General features: G+C 36.7%; 1 protein-coding gene across 8 annotated transcripts in view; it reads right to left on the bottom strand.

Annotated features, from left to right (window-relative positions):
• The window catches only part of SCAPER (S-phase cyclin A associated protein in the ER), a 421,844-nt gene that overhangs the window by 200,906 nt on the left and 204,420 nt on the right, over positions 1-16,518 (bottom strand). For all 8 annotated transcript variants that reach the window (XM_077882048.1, XM_077882050.1, XM_077882046.1 and 5 more), the window contains one exon: positions 13,963-14,089. In XM_077882048.1, coding sequence (XP_077738174.1) covers positions 13,963-14,089 — 127 coding nt within the window. The remainder of the gene's footprint in view (positions 1-13,962; positions 14,090-16,518) is intronic.

The raw sequence follows: 16,518 nt of genomic DNA, 5'->3' as shown, positions 1-16,518 counted from the left end.
GACTATTTCATTAAAAAATGCCAAGTATGGGCAGCCAGGGTGGCTCAGTGGTTTAGCGCTGCCTCAGCCCAGGGTATGATCCTGGAGGCCAGGGATTGAGTCCCTTGTCGTTGGGCTCCCTGCATAGAGCCTGCGTCTCCCTCTGCCTGTGTCTCTGCCTCTCTCTCTCTCATTCTCTCTCTCTCGTCTCTATGAATAAATAAATAAAATCTTAAAAAAAAAAAAAGGCAAGTAAGGAAATGAAGATAAGCTCTCCTGGTGAAAACAACCAAAAAAGCTAACATTTAAAGATATCCTTAAATGAATTCAAATTACCAGAGAGATAACTGCAAGTCAAAATTCAGGAGGGGGTGAAAACCAAGAGACAGAAAAGCATATCCCTCAAAGCTGCTTTTGCTAACCAGTGAGAAACATTTATAGAATGATAAAACGTAAAGCTTTCAATGAAAGACTCTCAAAAATTTCAGCCCAGGTGGCTCAGCTGTTGAGCATCTGCCTTCTGCTCAGGTCATGATCCCAGGGTCCTGGGAGCGAGTCCTGCATTGGGCTCCCCACAGGGAGCCTGCCTCTCCCTCTGCCTGTCTCTGCCTCTCTGTATGTCTCTCATGAATGAATAAATATATATATTTTTTTAAATGAAGCAACTTGAAAAATGAAGTTATTTAAGCATTTTTTGTTTGTTAACTATCTTCTGTCAACATTTTAAAGAGCTAGCTATCATGCTAGTTTATTTTTGAGCTTGTCCTCAAAATTCGTCATTGTTTTGTTTATTTTTTTTTAAAGATTTTATTTATTCATGACAGAGAGAGAGAGAGAGAGAGAGGCAGGGGCACAGGCAGAGGGAGAAGCAGACTCCATGCAGGGAGCTTGATATGGGACTTGATCCAGGATCCCCAGGATCACACCCTGGACCTAAGGCAGGCGCTAAACCCCTGAGCCACCCAGGCTACCCAATAAGCATGAAATTAAAATTAGCCAATCAGGGATCCCTGGGTGGCACCGCAGAGATGGAATCCCACGTCGGGCTTCCGGTGCATGGAGCCTGCTTCTCCCTCTGCCTATGTCTCTGCCTCTCTCTCTCTCTCTGTGTGACTATCATAAATAAATAAAAATTTTAAAAATAAAATAAAATAAAATAAAATTGGCCAATCAGTCAACATGCAGGTTCAGGACACTCAGGTGGCCTTGGGAACCCTAGAATTTGAACTTGGATTAAGACAGTTCCAGAAACACTGGTACTCTTAGCACCTAATGAAAGGAAACGAAAATATTCCCAGAGGAAGACACTATTAGTCTCAATTTATTCTTAAAAATTATTCAAATACAATAACCACAATATAAATAATTTTGACAGACTGAAATTATACAGTTTAACTTCTCTGACCACAGGGACTACAATTAGAAATCAGTAATAAGGAAATCTGGAAAATTCACACGTTTGTGGAAATCACACAATGCATTCTTGTATAACCAATGGGCCAAATAAATCACAAGAGCATCTCACACCTGTCAGAATGACTAAAATTAAGAAGACAAGAAATAAATGCTGATGAGGATGTGGAGAAGAAAGAATCCTTGTGTACTGTTGGCTGGAATGCAAACTGATGCAGCTACTGTAGAAAATTGCATGGAGGTTCTTCAAAAAATTAAAAACAGAATTATTATATGATCTAGTAATTGTACTACTGGATATTTACCAAAAAGCATGGAAACACTAATTCAAAAAGATTTATGCACCCCTGTGTTTTACTGCAACATTAGTTACAATAGCCAAATTATGGGAGCACCCCATGTGTCCATCAGTAGATGAATGGATAAGAAGATGTGCTTAAATACAAAAATGGAATATTACTCAACCATAAAAAGAATGAAATCTTGCAATTTGCAACAACATGGATGGATGCAGAGGGTATAATGCTAAGGAAAATAAGTCAGAGAAAGAAAATATCATTTGGTTTCACTTAAACATAGAATTTAAGAAACAAAAAATAAAGAAAAGTAGAAACAAGCCAAAAAACAGACTCTGAAGTCTAGCGAACAAACTGATGGTTAAAAGAGGGGAAGCAACTGCAGGATGGGTGAAACAGATAAAGGAGATTAGGAGTACAGTGTATCATACACCTCAAAGTAATGTAACACTGTTATGTTAATTACACTAGAATTAAAATGAAATAATTGTCAAAAAAAGAAATCACAAGAGAAATTAGAAAATATTTTGAAATAATGAAAAGACAAAACTTACAGAATTTAGTGAAAGCAGTGCTCATAGGGAAATTTATTTTCCTTAAAACAAACAAACAAACCCATGAAGATCTCAAATCAGTAACTTAATTTTACATTTTAAGGAAGTAGGAAAAGAGCAAACCATATCCATTTGCCAACCCAAAACTAAAGGAAATTTAAAAGATTAAAGAAAAATCAATGAAGCCAAAAGTTGTTTTTTGAAAATTTCAACAAAATTCACAAAACTTTTGGCAGACTGAGGAAAAAAGCAAAGACTGAAATGACTAAAATCAAAAATATTTGAGGTTGTTCTAATGTTCTTAAAGAAATAAAAAGGATTATTAAGAATTTACTATGATCAACATATATGTGCCAACAAGTTAGATAACCTAGATGAAATAGACAAATTCCTAGAAACACGCAAACTACAAAAACTGATTTAAAAAGACATAGAAAATCAGAATGGATCTGTGACAAGTAAAGAGACTGAGTCAGGAATCATAAATCTCCCAACAAAGAAAAATCCAGAACCAAATTGGCTTCACTGGTGAATTTTACCAAACATTTAAAGAAGAATTAACACCAATCCTTCTCAAACTCTTCAAAAAAAAAAAAAAATAGTAGAGGAAATACTACCCAATTCGTTCCAATAGGGCAGTATTGTCCAGACACTTAAACTAGACAAAGACATCACTAGAAAACTGCAGACTATAGATGCAAAATTTCTCAACAATTATGAGTAGCATACAATGAAAAATTAAGAGGTTAAGAAGGAAACAAGACATCATAAGAAAGATCATGGAAAAACAATAGACAATGTAAACATATACTCAAAGACATGAAATACTGGGTTTATCAGAGACAGACTATTGAAATAATTATTTTTTCTTTGTTATAAATAAAAGGTAAATTTTCAAACATCTGTAAATAACAAGAAATTATTAGAAAGGACACAGCAGATTTGAAAAGTAGGCTTTCTAAACTGGAAAAATAAAATAATGTGATTAAAATTATGAAATTAATGGATGGTTTTAAGAGCATATCAGAGATGACTGGAAAGAGAATAAAGTACAACAACAGAGAAACTAGGAAAAACAACTGTATTTACAAACCTCTGATTTATGATAGAGGAGATACCAAAGAACAGTAGGGAGAACTGGTCTTTTCAATAAATGGTGGTCAAGAAATTAAGCATCCAGCTGGGAAAAAGAAGTGAAATTAAACCTCTGTATCACAATAAACAGAAAAATTAATTCCATGGGGATAGCAAACTAAAAGTAAAGACAACACTATAAAACTTCAAGATGAGTATACAGAAAAAGATTTTCTTGACTCTGGAGTAGGAAGACAGTTTACAAAGAAGAGCAATAACTATTCATCATAAAATACTGATAAATATATCCACATTAAAATTAAGAACTTCTTCAAAAGAGCCAAAAGAGAGTAAAAAGAAAGCTGAATAATAGGAGTAGATACCTTTAATACATTTGAATGAGCTAGAGCTATTGTCCAGAGCATATGAAGAATTCCTACAAATTAGTAGAAAATTGGGCAAAAGATTTGAGAACACACAAGTCACAAGAGAAGAATTCAAATGGTCAATAAATACAAATAGGTGCCTAAATCGATCAGACAACAGAGATTCATAGTAAAACCACACAGCAGGGAGCCTGTTTCTCCCTCTCCTTCTACCACGGCTTACGCTTTCTTTTTCTCTATCAAATAAATGAAATCTTAAAAAATATATCAGCAAACATTAAAAAGTCTGGTAATGCCAAGTGTTAGAAAACAAGAGCAATGGGACTTTTATACTCTCCTGGTAGTATGTTAATTGGAAAGCAAGGTAGCATTATCAAGAAAATTTTAAGATATACATACCTCATGACCCAAGAATTCCACCACCTAGAGAAATCCTTGCACATGAGTATCAGGATAGAACCATACTTTTTCATTAAAAACAACCCAAGTGCCCGTCAATGGCCGAATGGAGAAGGTATCATTGTAGCAGGTGGTAAAATGATGTAGTATACAGCAACTGAAAAAAGCCTCTATAACATAAATTCCTAAATACATAATCCTGATCGAGGCAAGACACCAAATTAGAGAGTAGCATTCCATTCCATGAAGTTCAAAACCAGACATGTTTAAATGAACATATATTATCCATGTACATACTCTTAGGGAATCAAACTATAAAGAAAAGTAAAATAAAGTCAAAGCAATAGTTGTTTATTGAAATACTATGAATGGCAAAATAAATACGGATAGTCAGTGTTCTAGGATGTTAGCAATGTATTTTTCAACTAATCACTGGGATTTTTGCTGTTATAATTATTCATTATTTTGTACAAATGTTAATTTTTATAATCATAATAGAAAATATCACAAATTGTGTAGAGGATGTTCCTATAAACAAACACTGTCAATATTCATCAAGTTTTTATAACTAATTCATTTGCTTTTAAAAGAGTCCTTTTCTGATGGGCCCTCAACTCTATGGTCAACTAATATTCGACAAAGCAGGAAAGACTATCCACTGGAAAAAGGACAGTCTCTTCAATAAATGGTGCTGGGAAAATTGGACAGCCACGTGCAGAAGAATGAAACCAGACCATTCTCTTACACCAGACACAGAGATACACTCAAAATGGTTGAAAGATCTCAATGTGAGACAAGAATCCATCAAAATCCTAGAGGAGAACACAGGCAACACCCTTTTTGACTTAGCCACAGCAACTTCTTGCAAGATCCATCTAGGAAGGTAAAGGAAACAAAAGCAAAAAAGAACTATTGGGACTTAATCAAGATAAAAAACTTCTCCACAGCAAAGAAAACAGCCAACAAAACTCAAAGACAACCTACAGAATGGGAGAAGATATTTGCAAATGACGTATCAGATAAAGGGCTAGTATCCAAGATCTATAAAGAACTTATTAAACTCAACACCCAAGAAACAATCCAATCATGAAAAGGGCAGAAGACGTGAACAGAAATCTCCCAGAGGAAGACACAGACATGGCCAACAAGCACATGAGAAAACGCTCCGCATCACTTGCCATCAGGGAAATACAAATCAAAACCACAATGAGATACCACGTCATACCAGTGAGAATGGGGAACATTAACAAGGCAGGAAACCACAAATGTTGGAGAGGATGTGGAGAAAGGGGAACCCTCCTGCACCGGTTGGTGGGAATGTGACCTGGTGCAGCCACTCTGGAAAACTGTGTGGAGGTTCCTCAAAGAGTTAAAAATAGACCTGCCCTACGACCCAGCAATGGCACTGCTGGGGATTTACCCCAAAGATACAGATGCAGTGAAACGGCAGGACACCTGCACCCCGATGTTTATAGCAGCAACGTCCACAATAGCCAAACTGTGGAAGGAGCCTCGGTGTCCATTGAAAGATGATGGATAGAGAAGATGTGGTCTATGGATACATGGAATATTCCTCAGCCATTAGAAAGGACGAATACCCACCATTTGCTTCTATGTGGATAGAACTGGAGGGTATTATGCTGAGTGAAGTAAGTCAGTTGGAGAAGGACAAACATTATATGGTCTCATTCATTTGGGGAATATGAGAAATAGTGAAAGGGCTTAAAGAAGAAAGGAGGGAAAATGAGTGGGAAATATCAGAAAGGGACACAGAACATGAGAGACTCCTAACTCTGGGAAACGAACAAGGGGTGGTGGGCGGGGGGTTGGGGTGACTGGGTGACAGGCACTGAGCGGGGCAATTGATGGGATGAGCACTGGGTGTTATGCTATATGTTGGCATATCAAACTCCAACAAAAATATATACAAAAAAAAAAAGTTGAGTAACTTACAACTTCTATTTTTGTAGGAAAATAAAATAGTTTTGCGAAAGAAAGAAAGAAGAAAAGAAAAGAAAAAAGAAGAGAGAAAGAAAAGATAAAAAGAAAAGAGAAAAAAGAAAAGAAGAAAAAAGAAAAGAAAAGAAAAGAAAAGAAAAGAAAAGAAAAGAAAAGAAAAGAAAAGAAAAGAAAAGGAGAAAGAGAGAGAGTCCTTTTCCGGACACCTGGGTGACTTAGTGGTTGAGCGTCTACCGAAGTCCAGGGCGTGACCCCGGGGTCCCAGGATCGGGTCCTACATGGGCTCCCTGCAGGAGCCTCCTTCTCCCTCTGCCTGTGTCTCTGCCTCTCTTTCTGTCTCTCATGAATAAATAAATAAATAAAATCTTTTAAAAAAGGAGTCCTTTTCAAAAATTAAAATTAAAATTAATAAAAGAGACCTTTTCAGCAGCGCCTGGGTGGCTCAGTCAGTTGAGCATCTGACTTTTGGTTTTGGCTCAGCTCATGATCTCAGGGTTGTGGAATCGACCCACATCAGGCTCCATGCTCAGAGGGGAGTCTGCTGGAGATTCTCTCTCCTTCTCCCTCTGCATTTCCCCCTGCTTGCTCATGCTCATTCTCTCTCTCTCTCTCTCTCTCAAATAAATCTTTAAAAAAAATTTTTTAAAGAGTCCTTTTTACAAAGCCACAATAAATTATTTCGAGACGACTAAAACAGTATGTTTTTATAAAAGCAAGCCTCACCATCTAAAGAATAATATAAGTTATTTTGAAATCATTATTATCTAATTGTTTTGTTTTACTGAGATATAGGTAACATATAATAAAATGCAGATTTAGGTGTTCAGTTTGATGAGTTTTGGCAACTGCATACATTTATGTAACCACTAAGATAAAATACATGAACACTCCTTCATTTTCCTTGTTTCTTTTTAAAAATAGAAACCATATACAGATTAAACCTTTGTCAGATTCCTGAAGTGACAATTCCATTCCTTACACTCATCTAATACACACTAGTTGAAAAAGGTATAAGAAATATTTTCATTTTGCTTTGGGCTAAAGGATTTATTTGTCATCTTCTGTTCAAATATGGGTTTCATATAAGCTATGTGTAGTTATTTATCAGCTGCCATGAGGAAATAAATACATAAATTGAGAACATAATAAAATGAGGGGATCAAAATCAGAGGTTTCTATGATAGAATTCTTGAACTGAATAATTCCAACTGAAAATAAGAGAAGCAAAACCAAATGCAAATTGAAGGACAGGCAGTGTCTAGCAGGACCTGAACACAACTTTCTGAATACAATTAGATTGAAAAAGCTCTCAGGATGAGTGGTTCATCTCTGAGTCTAGGCATATGTTAAATAGCCATAAACCTCAGTTGGCAAAGAGCAGGGGAACAAAAGGACAGGGTTGGGAAGAGCTTGTACTTTTCTACTACCTTCCACAGTTATCTGCTGGTGGAATTTTGCAAGATAATTTTTAAAAACACCAAAGAATGGCAGGGTTTGCTATAGGTATCAAAAAGTCAACTGTGATTTGACATCTCTCAATTCCGTTCAAATTATGATTGCTATCAGCTATGAGGTTTGCTTATTCAGTTTCAAGAGATTCACAGCTGAATCTCTAAGTTTGGCAGGATTAAAAAAAAAAAAAGTTAGGAAAGGCAATTGGAAAAATTCCATGTCCAATCCATCTGCTTAAACTGTTTACTTACAGTAACAGCATACAAATGTCTCATGTTGCTGATAAACCACAGAAAGCTTCTGGGATGCTGTTACTATCCAAATTCAAATGTAATGTTTATCATCACAGAGTAATGAAAAAAGTCAATGAAAATACAAATCATGCTCACTTGGACCAAATTTAATAAAATGGCACAAACAAGGAAAATGCCTTTGCATATATAAGAATGTTTTAGAAACTCTTATTTGAAATAATCAAACATTTCTGCAACAAAAGGTTTTGGAGCAATTTATTTTAACTTGAATGTTAAATATGGTTTCATTGTGAAACATAACAAACATACAGGAAAGTGAGAAAACATGTAAGTACAAATTGAAGAATGACTGTAACACGAACATTGTATAATTGCCATCTGGTCAAGAAAAAGACTAGAAGAACTCAAGAGGCCACCTACATGAATCTTCCCAATCACCTTTCCCTCCCAACTCCCTTAATAATCATTATCCTGATTTTTATGGGAAATATTTTCTGTATCTTCTTTATAGTTTCCCTTCTACATATACATTCAAAAACAATATATGGACTTTGGTTATTCTTAGGCTTTATATAACTGGAACTGTAACAGTGTATGTATGTACATGTTTGTATACACATATACACACGTACACACATAAACACATATTTTTTTTGGTGACTTGTTTTGCCTACCTAACATTCTGAGATACATCCGTGTTGTTGACTACAACTGTAGTTCATTTTTCTTTTGTTGACTAATATTCTGTTATATGGATACACCCTAATTTATATATTTAGCTGTTGATGGATACTTGTTTTTTCCCCCATATCTGGTAATTATAAAAATGCTACTGACCATTTGTATATATGTCTCTTAGTGCATATATGCATTGCTTTCTGTAAGGTAGAGACCTAGAAGGAAAATATGATGTGTATGCCTGCAACTTTAGTTGATAATAACAAACTGCTTTTTAAAGTGGTAGCATTAACTTATATCATTCCAGTGCATGAGAATTCCATTGCTGTAGATTTTTGCCAATAGTTGGTATTGTCAGTCTTTAATTTTTGCCATCCTGATAAATGAATCACAGTATCACACTGAGTTTTTCATTTGGAATTTTCTTTTTCTGTTTTTTAAGATTATTTGAGAGTGAGAGAGGGCAAACCAGGGGAAGTAGCAGAGGGAGAAGGAGAAGCAAACTCCCCACTGAGCAGGAAGCCCGGTGAGGGGCTCAATCCCAGGAACTCGGGATCATGACCAGAACTAAAGGCAGATTCCTGACTGAGCCACCCAGGTGCCCCCAATTGTAATTTTCTGATTATTAAAGAGATTGACTATCTTTGCATTGGGAAAGCCTATTATCTTAACCATTTTCCTACTGGCTGTTCATCTCTTTTTCTTATTAACTTGTAAGAATTCCTTATCTACTCTGGATACCTTTTTTTTTTTTTTTTAAGATTTTATTTATTTATTCTGAGAGAGAGAGAAGCAGAGACACAGGCAGAAGCAGGCTCCATGCAGGGAGCCAGATGCGGGACTCAATCCTGGGTCTCCAGGATCAACCCCTGGGCTGAAGGCGGTGCTAAACTGCTGAGCCACCCGGGCTGCCCTGGATTCAATTTCTTAATGAGTTATAAAGATCTTCTTTCATTCTATTGTCTTTTTATTATTTTTCTGGTGTCTTTTGATGAATAAAATTTCTGATTTTTAATGCAAATTTATCACTTCCCTATACAGTTAATTTCTTTTGTGTCTTTTCCTTGTCCTGTGAAAACCTCAAAGTCAAGAATATATTCTTCTTTGTTATTTCCTAAAAGTTTATTTTGACTTTTCACATGTAGGTCCATCTTAGAATATATGAATTTTCTCTTCATTGGGTTTATTCTGTTATGTGATGTATAGTTTTCTTAATTTTGATTGCTAAAATGTTCAGTTCTTAAATTTCTATTTTTTTCAAATGTGCTATACTTTTTAGAAAATAATATGTATATTCTTGAACACAGTAAGCATTTCCCTGTTGGTCTGTTTCCATTGATTTTTATCCATGCTGTCTTGCCTCTTTATATGCTTAATTATCTTACTCTGCCAGACACTGTATTTGAAATTTATTTTGTTGAAATAATTTGAAACTTAGATTGATATTATCTTCCTCCAGAGTAGATTTCCCATATACTTCTTCTATTAGGCCCCTGGAGGTGTTAGCAATCCAAGATTACTCTACTTTTTTTGTTTTTCGGCAATTGTGATTTTTTTTCAGCTGCTACCTAGATGATTTAAAGTTGAGCTGTGGTCTGTACAATGAATGCCATACTTCCAATCTACCCTTTCACCTAGTGCAGCCCTTTAATATCTCAGCCCAAAACATGGGGATTTTGCCCCAGGCCCTACCACCGATAGTCCTAGACTCCAACATTTTTAATCCACCAGTTCTGCAACAATGTCAAAAGTATTACTCAGATTCTCATCCACTTCTTTTGGATCACCAATTGTACCCAACCCCAAAATGGCATGTTCCCAGATCTCAGCCCAGTAATTCCTCACTACTTTGTTAGTCATTCAGTTCCAATTTATATTTTGCCTAACTTTATTAATTGGCATCAGTAGGAGAAGTGTTCTGAATTACCTACTCTGTCCAGAACTAGATATTTTCAAGGTTTTTATTTCTTTAAAAGATAAAAAAACATAGTTTTATAATCTTTAACTGGTATTTAAAAAGCCTTGCAATTCTAGTTTCTGCTTGCTATTACTCATAATGATTTATTTACTTTTGCACCTCATTTTTTCGACTGTGGCTACTTGTTCTTATAAAATTACTTGACAGAAACTATCTGAGGCCTAGGATAAAGGTATTTTCTTTAAACAGGACTTGCATTTCTTTCTGCCAAGTTCCTATGGACACCCCTAATCAATCTGGGATTACTTTAAATTCAATTCACCATTTGAAATGATACAGGTGATGTGTATTTGGCCTGCAAGACCACAGCTGGATTATAGTTATAACTTCTGCACTATGCCAAGGCACTTTCTTTGTAATCTCTGAGAATGGGGTAAGAGGGTTCATGATTATGTTACAAAATAGGTTATGGTGGTCTTATCTTTATAAACAGAAAAAGTGTTAGATGTCATATCTTAGACAGCCCTTAAGCCTTTACTTTTGTTCCCTACCCCATGAGGCTTGCAAATCATAACTTACATTTGCCAGCCTGGCAAATGCTCTTGGGGGATTCAGTTATAATTGAATACAACTTCCTAAATTCTTGTTTTTTCTTTGACCTGGTAATTCCTCCATTTCTTCTTAGCAATTTGATGCTTTTAATAAAGTTACTTTAAATTTTCCCCAGTATTTTTAGATATTTTTGTTGGTAGAGTGGGTGCAAGTACTCTATCTAGACCACCATATTTCTTGCAGAATTGGGTGGAATTTGTTAAAAATTATAACATACGCAACACAGCTTACAAACTCTGTTTCTAAGCAAAATCAGAGAACCAGAAAGTCAGAAGGGACATGACACAAATGTACTATAATTTTCATGCTTCATTAATTTCCTGATCTCTTTCATTGTAAGAGTATTTTTTTTCATTACAACAGTATTTTTATGCATCACAAAAGTTTAACCTGTTGGTTCTAAAGTAGTTCTCAGAACTTTAGAAAAAGTATCTAAGGAAAACCGTATCAAAGCAGTAATAGCAAGCATCACTGTGTTGTGATCTCAGTTAAGAGGATAAAGATCTCAAGATTCATTCCTCAGTAAGTACATGTCCAAATTCCACCGGTCCCACCCTTGTCACTTCTAGGCTGTCTTCAAATCCTTCACTGGGTACTTGGCTTTGGCTCTAATGATTTTGTTACTCCAGGCAGTTTTCCAAACAAAAAGGAATGGTTATTTACAATTCCTAGACTGAAATCATAAATATCAGCTGAATTACACTGAAATGTCAGTATAACACTATGAACAGAATTCCACATAAAGTGAGTCTGTCTTGGCTAGGTAAAAGGGATTTTAGTTATAAAAATAGCAAAAGGATCTTACTGTAGGTAAGTTTAGACTCTCAGGTGGTCCTGCAGTGTATACTCTGAGGACAGCTTTACAGCAAGGTTTCTGACACAGACCATTTAGACCGGGAGCCAGACTACATTTTTCTTCCCCAAATTATAAGGAATCAGTGGTATTGCAGTAAAATCGCCCCTTTGTGAATGAAATAACTTTACTTAGATTTTCATACTGAATACCTTTCTTATACAGATCATTTTACTTTTTCCTCAGAAATTCTGTGATTACTTCTCTAAAACAATATTCATGAGATAAGGTACACACAGTGGTATCTTCAAGTGAACCCTTTTTTGTTCAAGTATAAGTGCCCTTTATAAAAATAAAATAATCAGCATGTGCTAATTTTAAAATAGGGATTTTTTCAAGGTATTATCAAACCTCCAAACACTCCCATCTAGCACATGTCTGACAATTACCAGTTTCTGAACTCGCTGACACTCTGAAAGAGATGCGTCATACGGAAGGCTGACTCTTCGGGGCTCTGCCGCAATGCCTCAGTGAATACGCTGCTCTCAGTCCTACAGAGGATTGTGCTGTCTGATGGCAAAATGCAGCCGAACACTACCTTGTGAAGCTGGTCATTCACGTGCCCGAGAACGCAGTAATTCCATCCCTGAGGCATATGCCCTAGACAAGCACAACAATTCTCAAAATCTGATCCTTGGACCGGCAGCGTCAGTGTCACCTGTGATATACAAATTCTTAGGACTCACTCCAGACCTACTGAATCAGAAACCCAAGGAGAGGTGTGTTTTAACAAGTCCTAAGTGATTCTGATGTAGACTAAAGTCTGAGGCTCCCCACTTTGGAGAAATGGGTTCATTTGCTCTGATACAAGAATGTTTGAGCAGCACTGTCTCTAATCGCTCATTTTCTTTCTCTCTCTCTCTCACACAAACCCATACACATTCAACTCCGAATGAATTCAATTCTGAAAAACAATGTCCTTGTCCGGAAAATGTATTAAAAACTGTATTATTAGCACAATGAAGTACTTACTATACAACAGAGAAAATAAATAAAAAACAGCTACAATTATAAGCCTAAATAAAACTTACAATTTTACTTTTGATTGAAAAAATTACAGAAGTCTACAGTATGATATTTTATAAAGGTCAAATATGAGCAAGACTAAATAATATCTACTTAAGAATACATTTATGTAATAAAGAAATAAAGACATTAAAAACAAAGAAAAGATATCCTTTTAATACAGTATAGTATTTCTTTCAGAAGGAGCAGAGGTAGGAATGGAGTGTGGAAGGATCACACTGGGAACTACAGATGTACTGGAAACAGTCTAGTTTTTAAGTTGGGTGATGAATTCACAGTGTGTTAGGTATTCATTACATTCAGGTTATTTTCATCACTACAGTCTTTTATGTGTCTCAAATATTATAAATTTAAGACCCAGAAAACACACAAAAAATGCAAATAATAAACAAAGATGCTCATTACATCAAATAGATAAATTAAAAACCAACTAAGTGATATAAATTGTGTAAACTGTAATATGTTCATTTAGTTATACAGAATTTTTAAAGACACCAGAAAATATGATAAAATTAGCCAGATAAATTCATGTAAGAAATGTGCAGTAAAAAAGGTTAAGAAGAAAATAAAGTGTCAACAGTGGATATTACAGGGATTTTATTTCTTCTTTGTACATTTAAAAGTTTCTATACTGAATAATAAATACCTTAAAAATCATTAAGAATTTTTTAACTATTGCAAGAACATTTAATGACTCTAAGTCATTAAAGAAAACTGCCAAACCTTCTATTGGAGACAGTAAGGAAACTGGTGCTTTGTGGAAATCTGGTTGTTATTTATGAGTTCTGTAATTCGAAATTTTACATTTTCTGCCATAAAACTGTATACTTTTATTACTGTGATTCCATGTTAAATAATTTTATTTTTGTTTGTGTGGGGAAAAATATGACTGATTCAAAGAACATATTTATTGAGGATTTCAATTAAAATGACTGAAAACAACATCAGTTTGAGAACGAAAGGAAAAAACATCCACTAGTGGTGCACCAGCTTTTGGAAACACAGAAGAAATGCATAACTGAGAGTCAGCCTTATAGTCTTATGACCTGTCATAGTGAGAAAGAACCATAAAGATTAAGGCCACGCAAGGCAAGAAATTAGTTACATACCTTTTTTTCCAATATTCGAGCGATCTCTCCTAGGGTCCGATCTAAAGCAGAAACTTTATTGTTTGCCCATGAGCCACTGTCCTGTACTTGCAGTTGTTTTAGAAGATCTTTAGCTAATCGCTGAAGCCTTCAATACAAAATGAAAGGGAAGAATGACTTCAATGAATTAGACTATAATATAAACTAAACAGTTTGAAACAAAAGTTACTTTCACTATTGTATTGGGAACTGCTTCACAGAGCACTCCTCCGGCTGACGACACTTCATAAATATCAACCTAGTCCTCAGTGGCACAACACAGAACTAGAGGACAGTAGTGCCTGCCACTGCTGATGGCATTTACTTAGACAACAAGCAATTACTTACTTTTAACCAGGAAATAAAACTCATTACTTAGACCACGGATTCTTTCCTGAGTGAAGTGTGCGTGGTATTCTTCGCAGCTCTTCCTCGTCTGTTTCATATACCTCACTCTGAGCAATCCCATTTTCCGCGTATTTTCTTAAGATGCCCACTGACAGATAGTCACCATACATCCTCCCAAATCTCTCCACTTCGCCCCCATACACCGTTCCCCTGTTGTTTCATCTCCATTTTTACCTGTGATAGATTCTGTAGGCCACGATTATAGTCACTTCCTGGCAAACATGCTACGTTCCCTCTCTGTTTTCTGTTACTCCTACTGGCCAAACCCCAGCAGTGGTGACAGTCACTAAGTCTTTCAGTAGGCGAGTGCCATTCTCAGTGTCTTCATGTATAAATTTATTGAGGTGGATAATGAACATCTGCCAGCCTTTTCCATCTCTGACCTTGGTATGACTAAACATTGAGGATCTTACTAAATCTGTCTAGTCTGCTCACTCTCCACAAAGACTTGCTTCATACATTATCCATTCTCTTCAGAACGTCATCATTTCCTTTCTCCCTCTTGCTTTCAAAAGATCTTACACTTCAGAGTGAAAACAGAACTTCCAGAACAAGAAAATCCTCACCTTCTGCCACAAACTCAAACCACAAACTTTGCTACAAGCCCATCTGCATTTCACCCATACTCTCCTTTGCTTCTCCTATTACAGTCAAGGAAGGCTGAATCCTCCCGTGTAGGGCTAATCTGGCCACACAGACTCTGCACAGGAAGTCTTTCTGGATCAAACTCATCCTCTTTGGGCAGCCTGGGTGGCTCAGCAGTTTGGCGCCGCCTTCAGCCCAAAGTCTGATCCTGGGGTCCGGGGATCGAGTCCCACGTCAGGCTCCCTGCGTGGAGCCTGCTTCTCCCTCTGCCTGTGTCTCTGCCTCTCTCTCTGTGTCTCTCATGAATAAATAAAATCTTTAAAAAAGATCATCCTCTTCTTCTTCCTTCAGTATCTTTGCAAATGCTCATTCATTCCTTCTGAAATGCTTCCCTTGCCTCTACATTATCTAGACGATTTCTACTTATCCCTGAGTTTTCAGCGCAAACATTACTTTCTCTGATTTGACTATTCCCTCAAATCACTCATCACGACTTTCCCATGCAAGCTTTACAACAGAACTTTCTGCAATGATGGGCATCTTCCATATCTGTATTGTCCACTACAGTGGCTGCTAGCCAAATGAGGCTATTACGTACCTGCCATATAGTTAGTGTGACTGAGGAGCTGAATTTTAAGTAGATTGATTGATTGATTGATTGATTGATTGATTGATTTGAGAGAGAGCGAGTAAACGAGGTGGGGGGTGAGGGGAAGAGAGAATCTTTTTTTTTTTTTTAATTTTTTTTATTTATTCATGATAGGCACACAGTGAGAGAGAGAGAGGCAGAGACACAGGCAGAGGGAGAAGCAGGCTCCATGCACCGGGAGCCTGACGTGGGACTCGATCCCGGATCTCCGGGATCGTGCCCTGGGCCAAAGGCAGGCGCCAAACCACTGTGCCACCCAGGGATCCCGGGAAGAGAGAATCTTAAGCAGGCTTCACATTCAGCGCAGAACCCCACATGAGGCTTGATCTCATGACCCCAAGATCATAACCTGAGCCAAAATCAAGAGTCAGACACTAAACTGAGTAAGCCACCAGATGGCTCTTAAGTTGCACTTAACCTTAATGATTTAAATAGAAACATGTAGCTAGAAGCTATTCTATTGAACAGTGTAGAAATATAGTCTTAACTTCATCAAAGAGGGCTCCTGTCGGATCCCTGGGTGGCGCAGCGGTTTGGCGCCTGCCTTTGGCCCAGGGCGCGATCCTGGAGACCCGGGATCGAATCCCACATCGGGCTCCCGGTGCATGGAGCCTGCTTCTCTGCTTCTCCCTCTGCCTGTGTCTCTGCGCCTCTCTCTCTCTCTGTGACTATCATAAATAAATAAAAGTTAAAAAAAAAAAAAAAAAAAAGAGGGCTCCTGTCTACCTGTTCACTGCCTTATCCACAGGACCTAATATGCTACCTCTATCATAAGTGCATTCAATAGATATTTAATGAATAGGCTAAAAAAAGAAATTTCTTCTTTACTTTAATATTAATAATATCCATAACTTCACAGGTTACAAAATACATGAATGTACATGATCATATGTAAC

Source organism: Canis aureus, chromosome 32 (genome assembly GCF_053574225.1).
Source record: "Canis aureus isolate CA01 chromosome 32, VMU_Caureus_v.1.0, whole genome shotgun sequence".
Classification (NCBI taxonomy): domain Eukaryota; kingdom Metazoa; phylum Chordata; class Mammalia; order Carnivora; family Canidae; genus Canis; species Canis aureus.
The sequence above is the reverse complement of the archived record's forward strand: the minus strand, read 5'-3'. Positions and strand labels throughout refer to the sequence as shown.